General features: G+C 36.0%; 1 protein-coding gene across 1 annotated transcript in view; it reads right to left on the bottom strand.

The window, feature by feature from the left end:
* LOC110455574 (3-methyl-2-oxobutanoate dehydrogenase [lipoamide] kinase, mitochondrial-like) overlaps positions 1 to 16,579 on the bottom strand; it is a 31,609-nt gene extending 15,030 nt beyond the window's left edge. Inside the window, exons 1-9 of the mRNA XM_021505761.1 lie at positions 16,158 to 16,579; positions 13,958 to 14,026; positions 13,122 to 13,232; positions 12,093 to 12,140; positions 11,735 to 11,854; positions 9,804 to 9,902; positions 8,147 to 8,220; positions 5,450 to 5,578; positions 4,001 to 4,090 (exon numbers count right to left, since the gene is read on the bottom strand). Of these exons, the coding sequence (XP_021361436.1) occupies positions 4,001 to 4,090; positions 5,450 to 5,578; positions 8,147 to 8,220; positions 9,804 to 9,902; positions 11,735 to 11,854; positions 12,093 to 12,140; positions 13,122 to 13,232; positions 13,958 to 14,026; positions 16,158 to 16,349 (932 nt within the window). The 5' untranslated portion in view covers positions 16,350 to 16,579. The remainder of the gene's footprint in view (positions 1 to 4,000; positions 4,091 to 5,449; positions 5,579 to 8,146; positions 8,221 to 9,803; positions 9,903 to 11,734; positions 11,855 to 12,092; positions 12,141 to 13,121; positions 13,233 to 13,957; positions 14,027 to 16,157) is intronic.
* Positions 16,580 to 16,969: the final 390 nt, after the last annotated feature.

Raw genomic sequence — 16,969 nt, 5'->3', positions numbered from 1 at the left:
ATATGGGGGATATGGGCACGTCGTTATTCACGAACAACCTTGTATCTTTATATGGGGGATATGGGCACGTCGTTATTCACGAACAACATTGTACCTTTATATGTGGGATATGCGCACGTCATTATTCACGAACAACGTTGTATCTTTATATGTAGGATATGGGCACGTCGTTATTCACGAACAACGTTGTATCTTTATATGTGGGGTATGGGCACGTCATTAATCACGTACAACATTGTATCTTCATATGTGGGATATGGGCACGTCATTATTCACGAACAACATTGTATCTTTATACATACATGTAAGACATGACCACGTCATTATTCACGTACAACCTTGTATCTTTATACATATCATATTGACATATCACTTTTTACATACACTCCACATATCTACAGTATCACTATAACAAGTGGTTCAGGCAGCGGTTCTATCCAATAATTATCATTAATAGCGACACACAGAATGAAATGAAAAGTTCATATTATTGGGAGCCTATTACATAATAACGATCCTCAATTACAAAAGTATATAGCATTATACTATACATCACCCTACAGATTCTGTACAATATACCACCATACATGTATATGTACCTGGACCATGTTATAAAAGTGTATTTAATATCTTCAGGATGCTGGGCCCATTTCATGACCAACATGTCAGTTACGACATTTCTTTTCCAACTGCTAACTTTTCTATAAAGCATGTATAATTTGAATGTTGATTGGATGATAAATTGTCACGTTCTTTCCTTACAATAAGTAATAATTTATAATGAGATCAAACCATAGAAGTATTGTGATCGTATACCAAAATTGAAGACAAAATGAAACTAGCAATCATGCGTGAAATTTGTATATTGAACAACAAAAAACAAACATTAAATTCATATCCTCTTTCATGTTTCAAATGCATAAAATACTTTAAGTAAAATCTGATTTCGACAACAGGTTTTATTCAATGTATGCATACTTAATGAGGTTATCAGTTAACAATATCAATTATAGCCACAACTAAAATTACTAATTATTATTACAAATAAATTTTAACACTATTCTGACTGGTTATTTATAAAGGTGATATTAACATACCATCTACATGATATTTTCCTAAAAAGAATCGTAAAATTACACAGCAAGTATTGCATTTTATTACACTTTATCTTGGGAATACAAAGATGATATATATGCAAAACAGTTGTTTGAATATCGTTCTGATACTTATCATAGATACAGAAAACTTTGTAAACAGAGATTGGGGTATTTAAAACTGTATATGTATGCAGCGTTATTAAGGTGACACATGATACATGTGGTGTTTATCCAATGTTGGTATGTTCACAAAACCAAGCGTGTTCAAAGGTGAAAATATTTCGTCTATCTTTTCACTAAATCTAATACAAATATTTGCTATATATTTTACAAATAACATGTCAGCTATGAGGATATGTAAATCGACTGGGGTGTTGTACCTCTCAAATCAGGTAAATATTCTACTCCCATAACATGAGAGGCCGCTGGTCGGCCTTTTTTCAATCGGATATGATTTTGCCGACTGCGACGCGCCTGTCAAAAGTTTTTCGCCGTGTAAAACCTCTAACATTGTTGGAGTAGTAAATATTCCTGACAAATATTTCAAAGCAGTAACTACAACCTTTGTTAGGAGAAGTTATAATACTATGTACTACATTTGGTCTAAAATGTTTACTGACACACTGATACAACAGACCTTGTGTTGTATGATCATTTAATGTCAGACTCTGATTTGACATACTTCTAATAGTGTATATCTAAATAGGATCATCTTACCAAACAACTGAAAATGTCAGTGTCCATGAGCGAGTCCAAATGATATTTTATTATTTAATATATCAATAACAATCCTTAATCGTGGGAAATGGTCAATAGTTGAAAGAGAATATGGCAGGAATAGGAAAGGACATAAAATCTAAGTATGGCAAAGGTCCCAGCAGATTTGACATCTGCAATATCCTCTTCCATCAACAACACAAAAACCACTTGATTCTGTATACGAAATAGGCATCACACTTTCCACTTCATGTATTGGGAATAACAAGCCAATTTCCCAATACTGATAAAACAAATTGGAAGTAAAATGGTAATGTTTACCACTCAAATTCAAGGATGTCATTCATTAGACTATAAATGCCATTGCCCAGCTGGTAAATCACTGTAAATTTAGATACCACTGACTCTCCATCTGAATGTTATTAAGTAAAGTTTAATTTCAATGATGAAAATACTCCCAGAATGGTCAAAACACACATTGAGTTGTGTTAAAGCCATATCAACACAGTTCAAAGATTAAAGGCAGAAAAAAATAAATAGAAACTAATTATTTTAATGGACCCAGTAGACCAATAATGGTTTCTTTGATATCTCCTCTAGAGAAGAAAACCCTGCCAGGGACATTAGCTTTGTATTGCTCCTCACAATTATAAGATTGAATATCAAAATTGAGTATAAATAGAGAAGGTCTTTTCTTTGGTACATAAATATACCGAGTATGTACAAGTGTATGTATATGGCTAAGCATATAAAAAAAATTGAGACGTTTCAGATATTTGTATCTGAAGATCTTTCATCTGTAAACTATACGCCAAGCAGCAATGACGAAGTGTGCAAAGGTAAAGGTATAGAGCACATGCATGCACTTAAGGTGTGAGGTATTGTTAAGTCCCATTTTAAACATATAAATGGTGTATCATTATGTTAACAATTGGGCGTTACACTTATATGGACTAATGGAGTGGTGGATTTCTATTTTTGTCTTTAAACCCAGACAGTTGATATCAAATTACTTTTATCAATCATTTTGAAATGTTTATTCTCAATGTGTCAAAGATATTTTGATTTCCACTGTGCAGTATGACTATGGTGATGTCCCTGAGGTGTGCATTAACCTTGATAGCCATAGTGCTCTATTTTGAGTAGTGGCACAGCTAGTTCATAATATACACTCCTTACTCATTATCAGTTCTAGTCTATTATTTTTTAAATCACATGACTAAGGAGTTTAATGTGTCTCCCCTACTCTTTGAACACCAGTTTAGAGCAATTTAGATTTCCATCTTTTTCAGCCACTAGCACACAAATGAGTCCTAGAATGCCAAAACAGCTCTATGCATTTCTAAACATTTTCTTCGGGTTGGTAAGTATGGATTATGGAAAGTTTTGATTACACAACCAATAAGATATGAATCGAGATGAGGGGGCTCAAAGACTCTCACACATCTATGACCAAGTATTAAACAAAGTGTAGCTGAATCGGGTCATTTCAGTTCATATATAACAACTATTGTACAAACGCTTACACCGTAGCCAAATCGACTTTGATTTTGTGGACAACTCGTACACATTTTATACCGTATCTATTATCAAATTTTAAATGTGCTTTCACATGTGTGTGTCTTTCGTTTATCTTTCTGGATAAATATCAAGTGTTCAAGACTTACTTAGTGATAAAGTACTTTGTTCAGTGTTTCCAATCTTTGCTGAGGAAGCCATTGCATATATGTCTCTGTGTATAGTGTAAGCAGTATAAAATACTTCCCTAATGATGAAATCTGTCTTCAATGCTTGCAGTCACAATGATGAACAATTAAATTCTGTTAGTTTTGCAGTATTTATAAATTGACAATCAATAGTACAATGCGTACAGTAGTCTATACTCAACGGATGATGAAGTCTGTCTTATTGTTACTATAGTGACAATGTATCCGAGTATAATATGTAAACCGAGAAATTTTCGCTTCAATTCAATTTTCACATTTTTTGCCGTCTGTGATGAGGGTGAATTAATCACAACAGCAAATACAAGTAAACAACATTATACACATAGTAATAAAATGTGAAGGGGGAAATTAACACTGGGCAAAAACTGAAGTTGTGGGAAGGGCGAAAATTGAAGTTGTGGGAAGGGCGAAAATTTTACTGGGAAAAAATTCTGGTATACAGTAGTCTATTATACTTACTTAATGATGAAATCTGTGTTATTGTTAGCTACTGTTACAACCACATCAGGTATGTTACTGTAATTCCCACGATTCTTCTCCACTGTGGCTCTGAAAAAATATAATTTTGTCTAATCTTTACTGTGAAAAGGAAGAAATGGAAGTTAAATGATTTCTAAAATTAACTTTTTACTTCTGTTGTTTTTTACCTATACATTAGCAAGCTCTATGCTTTCGAACATTTGATAAAACCTTAAAGAGATTTCAGAGAAACAGAACTGTTTTGAAGTTACAAAATGAATGTATGTACACTGTGAATCAATTGCAGTTTATGTATAATGCCATGAACAAATCACAATTATGTCGGCTACACAACAGTCACATGGACATGAGCTTATTTAACTTCAACAAATTCATTATTCTTGATAAACTAGATATCAGCCATCCCTAAAATGAAAAGCAAAACACTTAACAAAAAAATAACCAAACCAGCAAATGCTTGGTGATATACTATTACATTTACATTTACTCTGCATCCTTCCATTGTAATGCATTGAGAAGGCAAATGTTGTTATGAGACTATAACAACATTTGCTATTGTAACGTCATCAATCTCTATTGTGACATCATTAATTTCATTGTTGTCAACACTTAATTCTACTGTTCAAAAACTGTTTGAAATAACTTAATAAAGCATAACTACTCTATCAAATTGTAAATATATTTAATAAATGATTATTTTAGCAAATATTGTTATGGTCCTATAACACACATTTCCATTGCTGGCAAACTTACATAAAGCCAGTTTGTCATCAATAGCAATGTGTGTTATAGGACCATAACAATATTTACTAAAATTTGCATTGCTTAAGTAAAAGTACTTCTTTTAGCAGACTCAAATTTTATTGTACCATCAAATTTTATCAGATTAGTGCCTCAATGAATTGGCATACTCTCAACATATGCAAAAGACTCTTTCATACACAGGGATGTAGGATAGGGAATTAAAGCCTCTGGTTTTTCCAAATTAGAAAATCCTGAAGGTGGAATTTCCCTATCCTACACCTTTGGGAATAAAAGAGTATTTTTCTCTCATTCCAACCACCAGAATAAGCTCAGAAACCATGAAAATGTGTTCTGACAGACCACAATTCCAAGAGTTCCTAATTCGTGTAGTCACGTCATTGTGGTCCGTTGTGACGTCACGTCATGTGAAATGGGATGTAAGATAGAAATGTCTGGATAGCTCTATCTTACACACGGGGAAATGAGAGAAAAAAAACTATACAAAAAACCTGGCGCAATACTGAAAGCTGAAAAGTGCTAAAATATGTATGTTATAGTATTACAGAACTAAAACTTGGTTTTATCTACTTGTTACATTAACCTTTTGTAATGTAGCCTGATTAGACAACAACATGAGAGAACATATTTTTAAAATTACTAGAATATTAACAATGTTGCACATACCTCATAGCGTTTTTCATTACCTCGCCTACAATGTACTCGACTGGCTGAGGCATGTAGGGGAACTGGACGGACATGTGTCCCAGCAGCTGTACATTGGGGGCACATCCATATCTGTCCCTACACAGTTTACTGTCAACACAAATCAACAGGGATGCATGTAAAATCACTAAATATATGTTTTTCTTCCAGAAATAGGAACCAGAAGCTAACTAGTCTTAAGTCTTTCTAAGATTTCAGAGTAGCATCAAGGAGTGACTTCAAATCAATTGGTAATAAAACAATCTGAAGTCCACAGTTTGTATCCTGGTCAAGCCAAGCTATTTTTTTCACTCTGAACCCGATTGCTGATTGTATTTTGTTGATTTCTTCTTTTTTATCATTGTTTTTAATAAAGGTCCAATTAGAGCTATAAATAGTCATGGCTTGGGGGGGGGAGGGAGGGCGGAAACATTCTGATGTGTTGTTGCAGATTTTGGCAGCGGTATGGATGGGATACCAAAAAAGTAAATTTTATCAACAAATTAATATTTAGATATAAGTCTATGAAAGCTTCAGTATCATGGGCCCTGACTATAGATTACTGGGGTAATACAAACATTGTACTGATTACTTTAACAGACTGATCCTAGTTATCTCCTTCCATTGTATATAGCACATACCTGCAGTAATACTATTGTGAGAACAAACTCACACAAAGGGGCCTGTTACTTGCTCGGGATAAGATCATGTGCATTACTTAGAGCGACAAAGGGATTTGTATGGTAAACCCCTTCCAATTCCTGTACAACCAAACAGGTGGGGCAATAATCTCAAGGAGCCTGCATGATCAACGACCCAGACAACTCCGGTGGTGAAAACTTGCATTGTTCATAACAAAAAGGAATGTCAAAATGAGACTGACATGTAAATCTACATAATCCGGGGATATAATATTTAAGAGTGAAAATATTAGTTTTTCACAGCACATTGTCAATACCGGTTTAGCAGTTTTATAGTTTAGGGCTGTAGAGATGTAAGAGGTCTTGGTTACACCACAATTACACCAAGTATTTCCTACAAACTGGGTCTGTTTAAAGTGTTCAGAACCCAAATTTGGCAAACATTCAAATAAACCAATACACCTTTCCCAAAACAGCTTTATCAAAATCTCTCAAAATACATGTACATTGCTTTGATCTGGAGTTGTCCATGTCAGGATAACATTTTAAGATACTGTACACACAAATGGCCAAAAGTTTGTTAATTAAGATACATTTCAGGCAAATCTAAATAAATGAAAATTTCCGTACCTACCTAATTCATTCAATACTTCAAAAATTAACATCATTTTAATTACATCAAACAACCACTTCTACCAAACGTGATGGTCTTACAGGTATAGCTATCTCATCTTACCTGTTATTTTTAATACTGGTATATACATAAATTCAGTATCATACATGTATCATGCATTTTTCTCATTAAAAATCAGTTTATAATAATATCATCTCTGTATCCTAGGCTTAGCCGGAGGCTTGTTGTTGGCTATTAAGATATTCATCCAATTTTAATAATCATACAGTCAGTTTAATTCTGCATGGTATATTTGCCACACACTCACAATGTACCAGGATCACCTGAATGTTATCAAAGTGGGAGGCGATACAGTTGGGTGACCGCACAACGAACCAAAAATAGCGTACTGCACACCGTCCGCACATCATCCATATATGGTGCACACAACTGTGCGATTTAACAATCGTTGGCCTCGTTGTGCGCTTCTCTCTGCACAAATGTGCAATCTGTGTGATTTAACAATCGTTCGCCTCGTTTTGCGCTTCTCTCCGCACAAATGTGCGATTTGGTACAATTGGTTGATCAAGATTACAGAATGAAAAAAATCTGGAACCCTTGTATGGAATAAGGAACACTGTATACATAAGTTTCTCAGACATATTAATTAAAATTATATTTTATTCAATTTTACAATGCATGTTACACAGTATTACAGCGACTGTTAGGCTGTCAAGAATAGGTTTTGCTCGCAGGTAACAGAACAGATAAATAGCATTTTGATGAGTGACCAGAGTTTTACCTGGTGCCCTGTGGCCGACATAGAGAGCTGATATATGATACCGTGTGACTGTTATGAAAACACAACAGGATATTGAGTATTTAACCTTTTGGTCTATAGCCCCCTTCACCTGAATTTTCACACCTTGCCGAGTTACGAAAGTTCCCCGGCTAGGGAAAACTACATTCCAAGTACATGTAAAAAGTTGCCATGTTTAACTGTTTAAAATACTTGGAAACAACATATCTAAATCTAAGAAAATATAGAAAGTTTAGCTAGAATATAGAAACACACTTAAAAAGTCAACTTTATATGTTTTAACATGAAACAGTTAAGCCATTTCTCAATTTACACCGACCACGATTGTCATCGCACAGCATTTTGCCATCGTCCGTACAAATGTGTGAAAGCAATTATTGTCCAGATTTTTATCGTTCACACACTGTGCTCACATTTCACGCACACCGCACATCGTGTAACGTTGTGCGTTCCCACAACTGTATGTCTCAATAATATTTTAGACAGAAAAGGCCCTGCTGACAAAAAAATATAGCCCATTTTTACCCAACATTAGCATGCCAGATTGTTTCAGAAATACTATGTTGCTTTCAAACCACAAAGATTAAATGCAAAAAGTGTCTTACCTTAAAAATTCAACACTGCTCTCAAGCAAGACACGTGGAGTGAAGCTTACATCTATTATTCCAACATGGTTTGACTGTAAAGAAAACAGACACATATAATATTTAGGCCATCTGTTAACAGAAGACAGATAGGAGGACTGTAAAAAAGAAGAGATATGTGCTACGGTTAGCTGAAAACAAGAGGACAGGTACATAGTCATCCTCGACCATAAACAACTAGAGAAATAAAGCGGTTAGGTGGACTGTAAACAAGAGGACAGTACATGGTATCCTCAAAGATTTAATGCCTGATAACAAGAATATAGATGTAAAGTTGAGTTAATTGATTTGGCTGGAAACAGGATGAGATACAGTACACTGGTGACTAGAAAAGGAGTAAAATACTCAGAATAGGGAAAAATAATCCGGGAAGGGGTTAACTAAAACATCTAGGGGTAAAATAAAAGGTCTAGGAGTAAAATAACCCTGAAAGGAGTAAAATATTACCACGTACAAAATATTTATATGTAGATATCAAATGGACAAATGTTGTCAGTAGAGTTGATATTTTTGCTAAAAACAATTTTGTAAGTGCATTTTTGAATTAACTATCTGAGATCTATCAGATATCAGAGACAATTGTTTGAAGTTCTTTAATTTCATCATTTTTGTAATGCTTACACTGTAGTAGCAGATCAGCATTACTTCATAATGTATATGTATGTACATGTGTGTATATGAAATGTGTAAGATACTGTGGTGCGACAGCTTTAAAGGGAGATAAATCTTTTGACCAGTTGAACTTCAACTGCAATACCAAGATTAATTTCAATGCTTCCAAAAGTTTACATGTTAGGTAAAAACCAATTTCTACATATAGCCAGGTTACCTACTGCATATCAAATTTACATGATGTCTTCCAAATAACTCGAGGGGGGATTTCTGCGCAAAATAAATCGCGCCGGGTACCAGTTTTCTCTGACCTGGAAACAATTTTGACCGTTTCACCCCTACAGCCGAAATTGGACAAAAAGCCTGAAACAGTCAAAAATGACTAATTATAATTTATATAGACTATTCGGTAATAATCTTCAATGCTTTTAAATGCAGATATCTACCGATCTGATCAGTCATTCATTTCCTAGGGTTATGCCTACACTTGTGTATTTAAATGTACAAATCTAATTTTGTTATGATATTCATATTCTTTAAAATCTTTGTCCGCAACCAATTCTATCAAACTTTTATAACTACTCTGATATACTATTTTTCTCCCTGAATACCGACCTTTGGGCGATATTCCTGAAGCTGATGTTATTATCTGATCACATAGGCACCACTGCTGGCTCATCAGGTGGAGGCTTAGGTGACCTACATTTTTTTTTAAATTTCTTTAAAAGAAATTGTCCCCTGCAAGAACTAGAGAAGTTATACAGAGCCCTGTCCATACTTTTGTCTCTTTCCTTGACCTTGACAACTCAAAATTTGATAAGTCAACCTTGACAATACTAAGAAATCAACCCTTACAATACTGCAGCCTGTGGCCTTGTCCTTGACTAACCTGACCTTGAGAAATTAGCCCTGGCTATCCTTTTGTCTGTTTACCTCATCCCTGATGAGCCTGTATGACCTTGAGAGGTTAGCCCTAACCATACTTCTGTCTGTGGCCTTAACTTACCTGTTCATTATGCATGGCAAGGTGATGCTGTGCCAGCACACGTATCCCTAGCCGTGACTTCAGTGTTCTGTCTAGGAAGGCTTGTATTAGCTGCTCATCCTGAAAGTTAAATACATGTTCTGGTATACAAAGAACCAAAATTACTGTCATACAAATCTACTTAAGCATTAATATATTTCTTTATACTGGGAAGAAGAACCTAGATTTTTTCGTATAAAAAGGTTATGAAGATTGAGAGATAGGATTGGCAGTAGAGCTGGAATAAAAGTTTAAGCATATTTAAATTAATTCCAGCTGGAGCTTGGGTAAGGTTGGGTTAGCTTAGTTTCATGTAGGAAAATTGAGCAATGAGCTATCCTGTTCTGATTACACTTAAGTTAATCCAACCTAAGAAATCATAGGAATTCAACATTTTAATAGTAGTATTCTAACCTACAAAACCTTGGATATCCCAGCTGATTTCACAAGAGAATAATGTAACTTGTTTTTTTTTTTTTTTAAATGTCAATAGAACATCAATCATTATGTACACCTGGAAAACACAATAGCCCTGTACACTATGACCGCTACAGGTACATGTATATAACAACTCATATTTACAAGTACCCAATGACCTCAACAAGCATCCAATAACCACCGCAAGTATCCAATGACCTTCACAAGTACCCAATGACCTCCACAAGCATCCAATGACCACCACAAATATCCAATGACCTTCACAAGTATCCAATAACATCCACAAGTATCCAATGACCTTCATAAGTATCCAATAATCCGACAAGCATCCAATGACATCCACAAGCTTCCAATGACCACCACAGGCATCCAATGACCACTGCAGGTATCCAATGACCTTCACAAGTACTCAATGACCTTCACAAGTATCCAATGACATCCACATAAGTATCCAATGACCTTCACAAGTACTCAATGACCTTCACAAGTATCCAATGACATCAACAGGCTTCCAATGACCACCACAAGCATCCAATGACATCCACAAGTATCCAATGACCTTCATAAGTACCCAATGACCTTGACAAGTATCCAATGACATCCACAAGTATCGAATGACCTTCATAAGTATCCAATGACCTCGACAAGCATCCAATGACATCCACAAGCTTCCAATGACCACCACAAGTATCCAATGACCACCGCAGGTATCCAATGACCTTCACAAGTACCCAATGACCTTCACAAGTATCCAATGACATCCACAAGCTTCCAATGACACCACAAGCATCAAATGACCACCGCAGGTATCCAATGACGTTCACAAGTACCCAATGACCTCCAGAAGCATCCAATCATCTCTTCAAGCACCCAATGACCTTTACAAGTATTCAATGACCTTCACAAGTATCCAATGACCTTCACAAGTATCCACTGACATTGACAAGCATCCAATGACCACCGCAAGTACCCAATGACCTCCACAAGCATTCAATGACCGTTACAAGTATCCAATGACATCCACAAGTATCCAATGACCTTCACAAGTTTCCAATGACATTCACAAGTATCCAATGTCCTTCAAACGTACCCAATGACCTCCACAAGCACCAAATGACCACTGCAAGTGCCCAATGCCATCTACAACTGCCCTCTGTGAGTAATCATTAACACATATATTGTGTGTACACTACTATCATAGCTAGCAGGTTATAACTGACTTATTTGTGCTCCAAACATTCACCTCTCTGTCTCACTTTTACACACCAACCTCTAAAGCTACTCAATGACCTCTATTCACCTACATGTTATATGTACCATACCCCTATAAGTACCCACTGACCTCTGTGTATCCATTTGTCCCCACTGACCTCTAAAAGAATGTGTTGACCTCTCTGCACCTGATATGTACTTTATGACCTCTACACATATGCACCGTGTGTACACACTGATGTGTATAGCTGCCTACCACTTACCTTAATGTGTTTCCTGCTCTCTGAAAAGCCCTGAGCCAGCAGTGTGATGACATCTTTGTGTTGATCCAGCAGTGTCGCCAGTGTTTCTGAGTATACCTTTTCAGACTCCATGTCCATAACCTGTCCAAAATAAAATGGAGTAGGACTTTGAGATACACATCAATAAAAGACATCAACAGGTTTTATTTCTATTAGCAGGTTTTATTTTTACATTTTGTTTTAAAATTTACATTAATAAAGGCAAAAGCAGAGTTAGAAGAGTCTGCCACGAGTCCTTTATTACTTGAACAGTTTTTACTGTAGACAATGTAGGTTTACCTTAAGAATAGTGTTATAAGATGACTTAATCAACACTCACCTTCCCATGGCCGTACAGAGTATGGAATGCCAGTATGTACATCTCATGCTAATAAAGAATAAAGAATGACATTTTACTACAAATTAAGATATCACAATATTAAAACACACCATTAAAAATAATAGCTTTAATAGCATTGAACCTTAGCCATAAATTACAAATTTGTTTATGATAATGTAATCAGAAATTAGTAAGAAAATGGAGCAATTTTTCACATAAAATCATGAAAATTAAAACGGCATATTACTTACATGTAATGAATTCCAAAGTACAAATTCGGACAAATACACTGGATATTGTGCTTCATTTGGTTTGGCTTTAATATGTTTTAACATCCTATTAACAGCTAAGGTCATTTAAGGTCATGTCTCCTTGCGTGTCATGTATGTGTGCTTGTGTGTATGTCTGCTGGAGGCAGGGTATATGTGATGTATCTGCCTCCTTGAGATAGTGCAGATCTGATACGGACTTATTAGAGTGCTACCTCACTGAAATACTACGCCGAAGGTATCCAGTACAGTATTCACGTTATGTATCTACACCAGGTCAACCAGTTGTTGAAATACCCCTTCATGCTGAACGCTATGCAGGGAATAACATCTAATATTTTTTTGACAGCAATAAATGACAACTACTCTTTTTTAGGACTTTGGTATGTCCCGGCCAGGGGACATAACCCATTGCCTACCCACTTGGGCAAGGGCGCTATAATTACCAAGCAAGGCACTAGGAAACAAAAAGAGAGAAAAAATAAAGATCCTTAATGTTGCAATGTGGGCAGCAGATCAATTGTTATATCTTCTATGTCCCCTTAGTAGAAGTCACAGAAGGAAACCCCCGATTCTGCAAAGGGCCATACATTAGCTGCCTTTTACCACATGCATTGGAATACAGCAGACTCCCCCCCCCCCCCCCCCCCCTGAACCTGCAGGGGATTAAATCTCATGTAATCACAGATGTAACAATGTTAAACATACTAGACATCTAAGGAAGTAATTGTATAAGTAACAATATTTTGTGTTTGCTCACCACTTTCAAAATTGTTGAGTTACATCCGACAATGAAGGGGAGGTTCCTGAATCCCTCTATCCTATGTGCTAGCCTCACAGGTAACTCCTTGTACAGGTACTGGGCACTTCTCTACAAACAATAGGCAATACAACACAATTAAAGATATAGCTAAAAACATTCAGTAAAATCTTGATGCACTTGCAAGGCCCTACGTCATTTACAACCTTGCTGATTAAAACAATGGTGGCAGTATTGAGTACTCTCAATTATTATCAGAACATCAATCAAAATCATGATAAAGATTATTTCAGACCTGTTTTTTTTTTAACTTTGGACATGTTCTCTTAGATATAGAAGATACTGAAAAAATGAGACTTTTTGGGCTGTGAGTTACTTCCCTTGTCAAGGAATTCAGCAGGATCCTTGGATAGCAACATAAGTAAAGTGTGGGATTAATGGGGTCCTTCATTTGATCCCTTTACTTTTTCTAATTTTATTTCATTTTTATTTTCAATTACACAAATGATGAACAACTATAATTCTGTAAAAATTGTAACCTATATATATATCTATGATATCAAGACATGATTTAATTATGCATGCAAACAAATAATTCATGACCGTGACAATGGTAATAATCTAATTTATATTTCAACTTGATGGTACTCTTCATGAACTTACACATTTGGTGACTTTGATCAGACCCTGACCCAAGTAATTGTTATATTATATGATATGGACATAGACACAGTAATTGCCTGCATCCACATCTATCCTATTAAATCCTATTAAAATCCTATTAAAGTACTGTCAGTACTGTATATATATTTTAAGGGTACAATCCTACAACTTACCAACAAATGACTTTTGTCATGGCTGTGACCGCCGTAGAGCAGACTTGAAGGCGTTAATCGGACAGAGGGCTGGGGAAGAAATCACAAGGGCATTGTTAATTAAGTATACTGGTTACAGTGGTGTTATATAAATACTATAATATGATGATGGAATATTCACAGAATAAGAGAAATGTTTATTTAAAGCTGAAAATTTGCTCAGAATGTCACACATGTAATAATGTTCTTAAAAAAAAAAAGATTGATAGTGTAACATGAGGGCGGTCACCCATCCAACTACTGACCACGCTCAATATTGCTGAACTAGTGAGCGGGTCCCCGGGTTATACCATATCTCTCAATTGCTTTCTAGCTTGAATTGCCAGTAAGGCAGTATGGTTCCCTCAAACTCCTGAGTTGTCACACTACTGTCCACCTCCAAGAAGCCTCGTCCCGAGACTTGGCCTGGGGAATCCTGTGAGTTCTCCCTGTCTGCCATTAAGGTACCTTTCCTATCCACCAGGAACTGGCCTTACATGTTACCACAAGGTCAGTAGGCTGCCGGCAAATGCAGACGGTCACCCATCCAAGGCCAGCTTCGAGCTACTGACCACGCTTGACATTCTGGTGAACTAGTGAGTGGTTTCCGGGTTTTACTCCATCGCTGGGAAAGCTAGCTAGATTGCCAGTAAGGCAGTTCGGTTGTTACCTCAAATTTCTTAGTTTTTACAATATAGATCTTGTATGTTTTAAATAAAGAAAAGGTGTATGACAAATATGACACATATTAAATCATTATTATATGTATATTATATACAGGTATGTTCCATCAGCTTAGGTGGTAATTATAAGTACAATATACAATACAATAAATATGTTTTCTCATTTCACCAGAAAAAATACTAGTAATACAGTACAAATACAGATTCTTAGTTTTACATTAATTTTTTTGTATATTTTAATATATATAAGAATGCATCTGAAGGAATTGAAGTATGCAAATTTGATATGGGGCGGGCATATACTTTTCCCTCCCTGTGGTACTCTTGTTTATATAGTTTTTGTTATAAATAAGTAATTAATGAACAAATATGTAAATATCAGCCGTAAGCAGGTAAACTGTTTCTATATTGCTATAAATGTACAGTAGTCACATGTGTAATGTATGTGCATGTTGTATAGTAGTAGACTACTATTAATTAACTAATATCAACTTATAATTAACCTGTCATGAACAATAATATGTCCATACAGGATAAACTGTAAGAGTCAAGTTAATTATACATGTCTTGTATTCATATATGCATTTATATATAACTGTCACGCCCCTTTTCATTTTATGGTGACACTACTTTGACAAGCTTAGACTGTTATAGGTCAAATTTGCATTAAAAACACACATACTAACTTCAGGGGCCAGGGAAGGGGCCAGGGAAGGGGAGTTCTCTCAATATTTTGTTTTACTTAGAAAAACAACCTGTAAATCAGACAAACTGTCCAGCATGCATGAACAGAGTACCAATAGCTTTTTGGTCTGTTAGTGTATTATGATCAGTATAAACCGACATCGAGGTACAAATGTATATATGATCCAATCAGAAAATGTGAAAAAATAAAGACAACCTGCATAGCAAAGGATTGTTCTGAACCATGTATACCATCCCTGATTGCTAGATCTGTCACACCTACATAGCACAACAACTAACAGCTACAAAATTTAGGTACGGGAAAGCACAACCATGGAATTTTCTACCAGAGCATACATGTGACCTCGGCTCCTAGTGTTAACTGTTTTAAGGACAGGTTAAACAAGCATTGGAAAAATCATCCATGGAAATTTGAGCCTTCGTTTTTATAGACATCGGCTCGCGAGCAGTCAATGACATTACTAGTTTCTGACTCGCTTCCGATGTGTGTGTACTTTTTAACAACTGTATTGTAGATACAGAAAACTGTGACTCTAACCTAAGCGTTACTAAATAAGTCTAGGAACCGCTATAATACCAAGGGGAACATATATGATCCCCGGAAGGAAGTCGCGTCCAGCGGAAGTTTATCGACAATTGATCATATATCATAAGAAGTCATTGGCTTATCTCGNCTCCACACACTAGATATTCTGTAATGTTTATAGAGGATTTGTAACGTTGTTCGCCAGTCACATCGTAATGTGAATTTAAAATCAATCTCGCAGTGATGATTAAAATAACATTTTTGATACCTTCGCTGCCACCTGGTCAATGGCACTTTGGTCGTAGAAAGATGTGACGGAGGACGTCCTTTCCCGATACTCCTTGGACTTGAAGTAGGTCTCATCCATCATTCCACGTGTAAGGGGCGTGGTGGGTCGAAGCCGATACATAAGGTTCACACATCGGTAGCACGTGCGTTGTTGCTTGCAAAAAAACGCCATGGCGAGAATGTCAACAACAAGACAGCTGGACAAAGACGCACAGACTAGATTCGCCCTCCTCTCACAACCTGACACATCGTCTTAAATGTGGTGTGAACGTGTCCCTGTGCACGGTGGTACATGCTTTTACAAAACCCATCTTAAACCACACCGAAATTCGAATTGAAACGTATAAAAACTATGTGCGTAGCTTCCATACCATCACCAAGTTCAAGTTGGGATTCCCTTCTATAAATAGATTCATCACCTCAACTAAAGCCAGCAAATATATTATACATGTAGTTTCGAATTACATGTGTTGACTGGCATGAGACTACGAATGATGTACGTGTATAACGGTGATGCATCATACATTGTACCTATTTACACTGTGACACAACAGTACAAATTATGAAAATATATGCACTATTGACGACGCATTCACTGCGAATTATCTGTATACATGTACATTATGTACTGTACAATGTACGTATAAATTACCTACTTCTTATGAATAATTTCGGGAGCGCTTTCAGGGACCCCATACTTTTATTTTCATTTGAGATACTTGGTTAACAAATCGAATTGATTTAATCACATGATAAAGTGTAAGCTACAAGTGTTTCCATTTGCAAAATGAT

This window comes from Mizuhopecten yessoensis, unplaced genomic scaffold (assembly GCF_002113885.1).
Source record: "Mizuhopecten yessoensis strain PY_sf001 unplaced genomic scaffold, ASM211388v2 scaffold8299, whole genome shotgun sequence".
Taxonomy (NCBI): Eukaryota; Metazoa; Mollusca; class Bivalvia; order Pectinida; family Pectinidae; genus Mizuhopecten; species Mizuhopecten yessoensis.
Note: the sequence above shows the minus strand (reverse complement) of the source record. Positions and strands in the feature narration are given on the sequence as shown.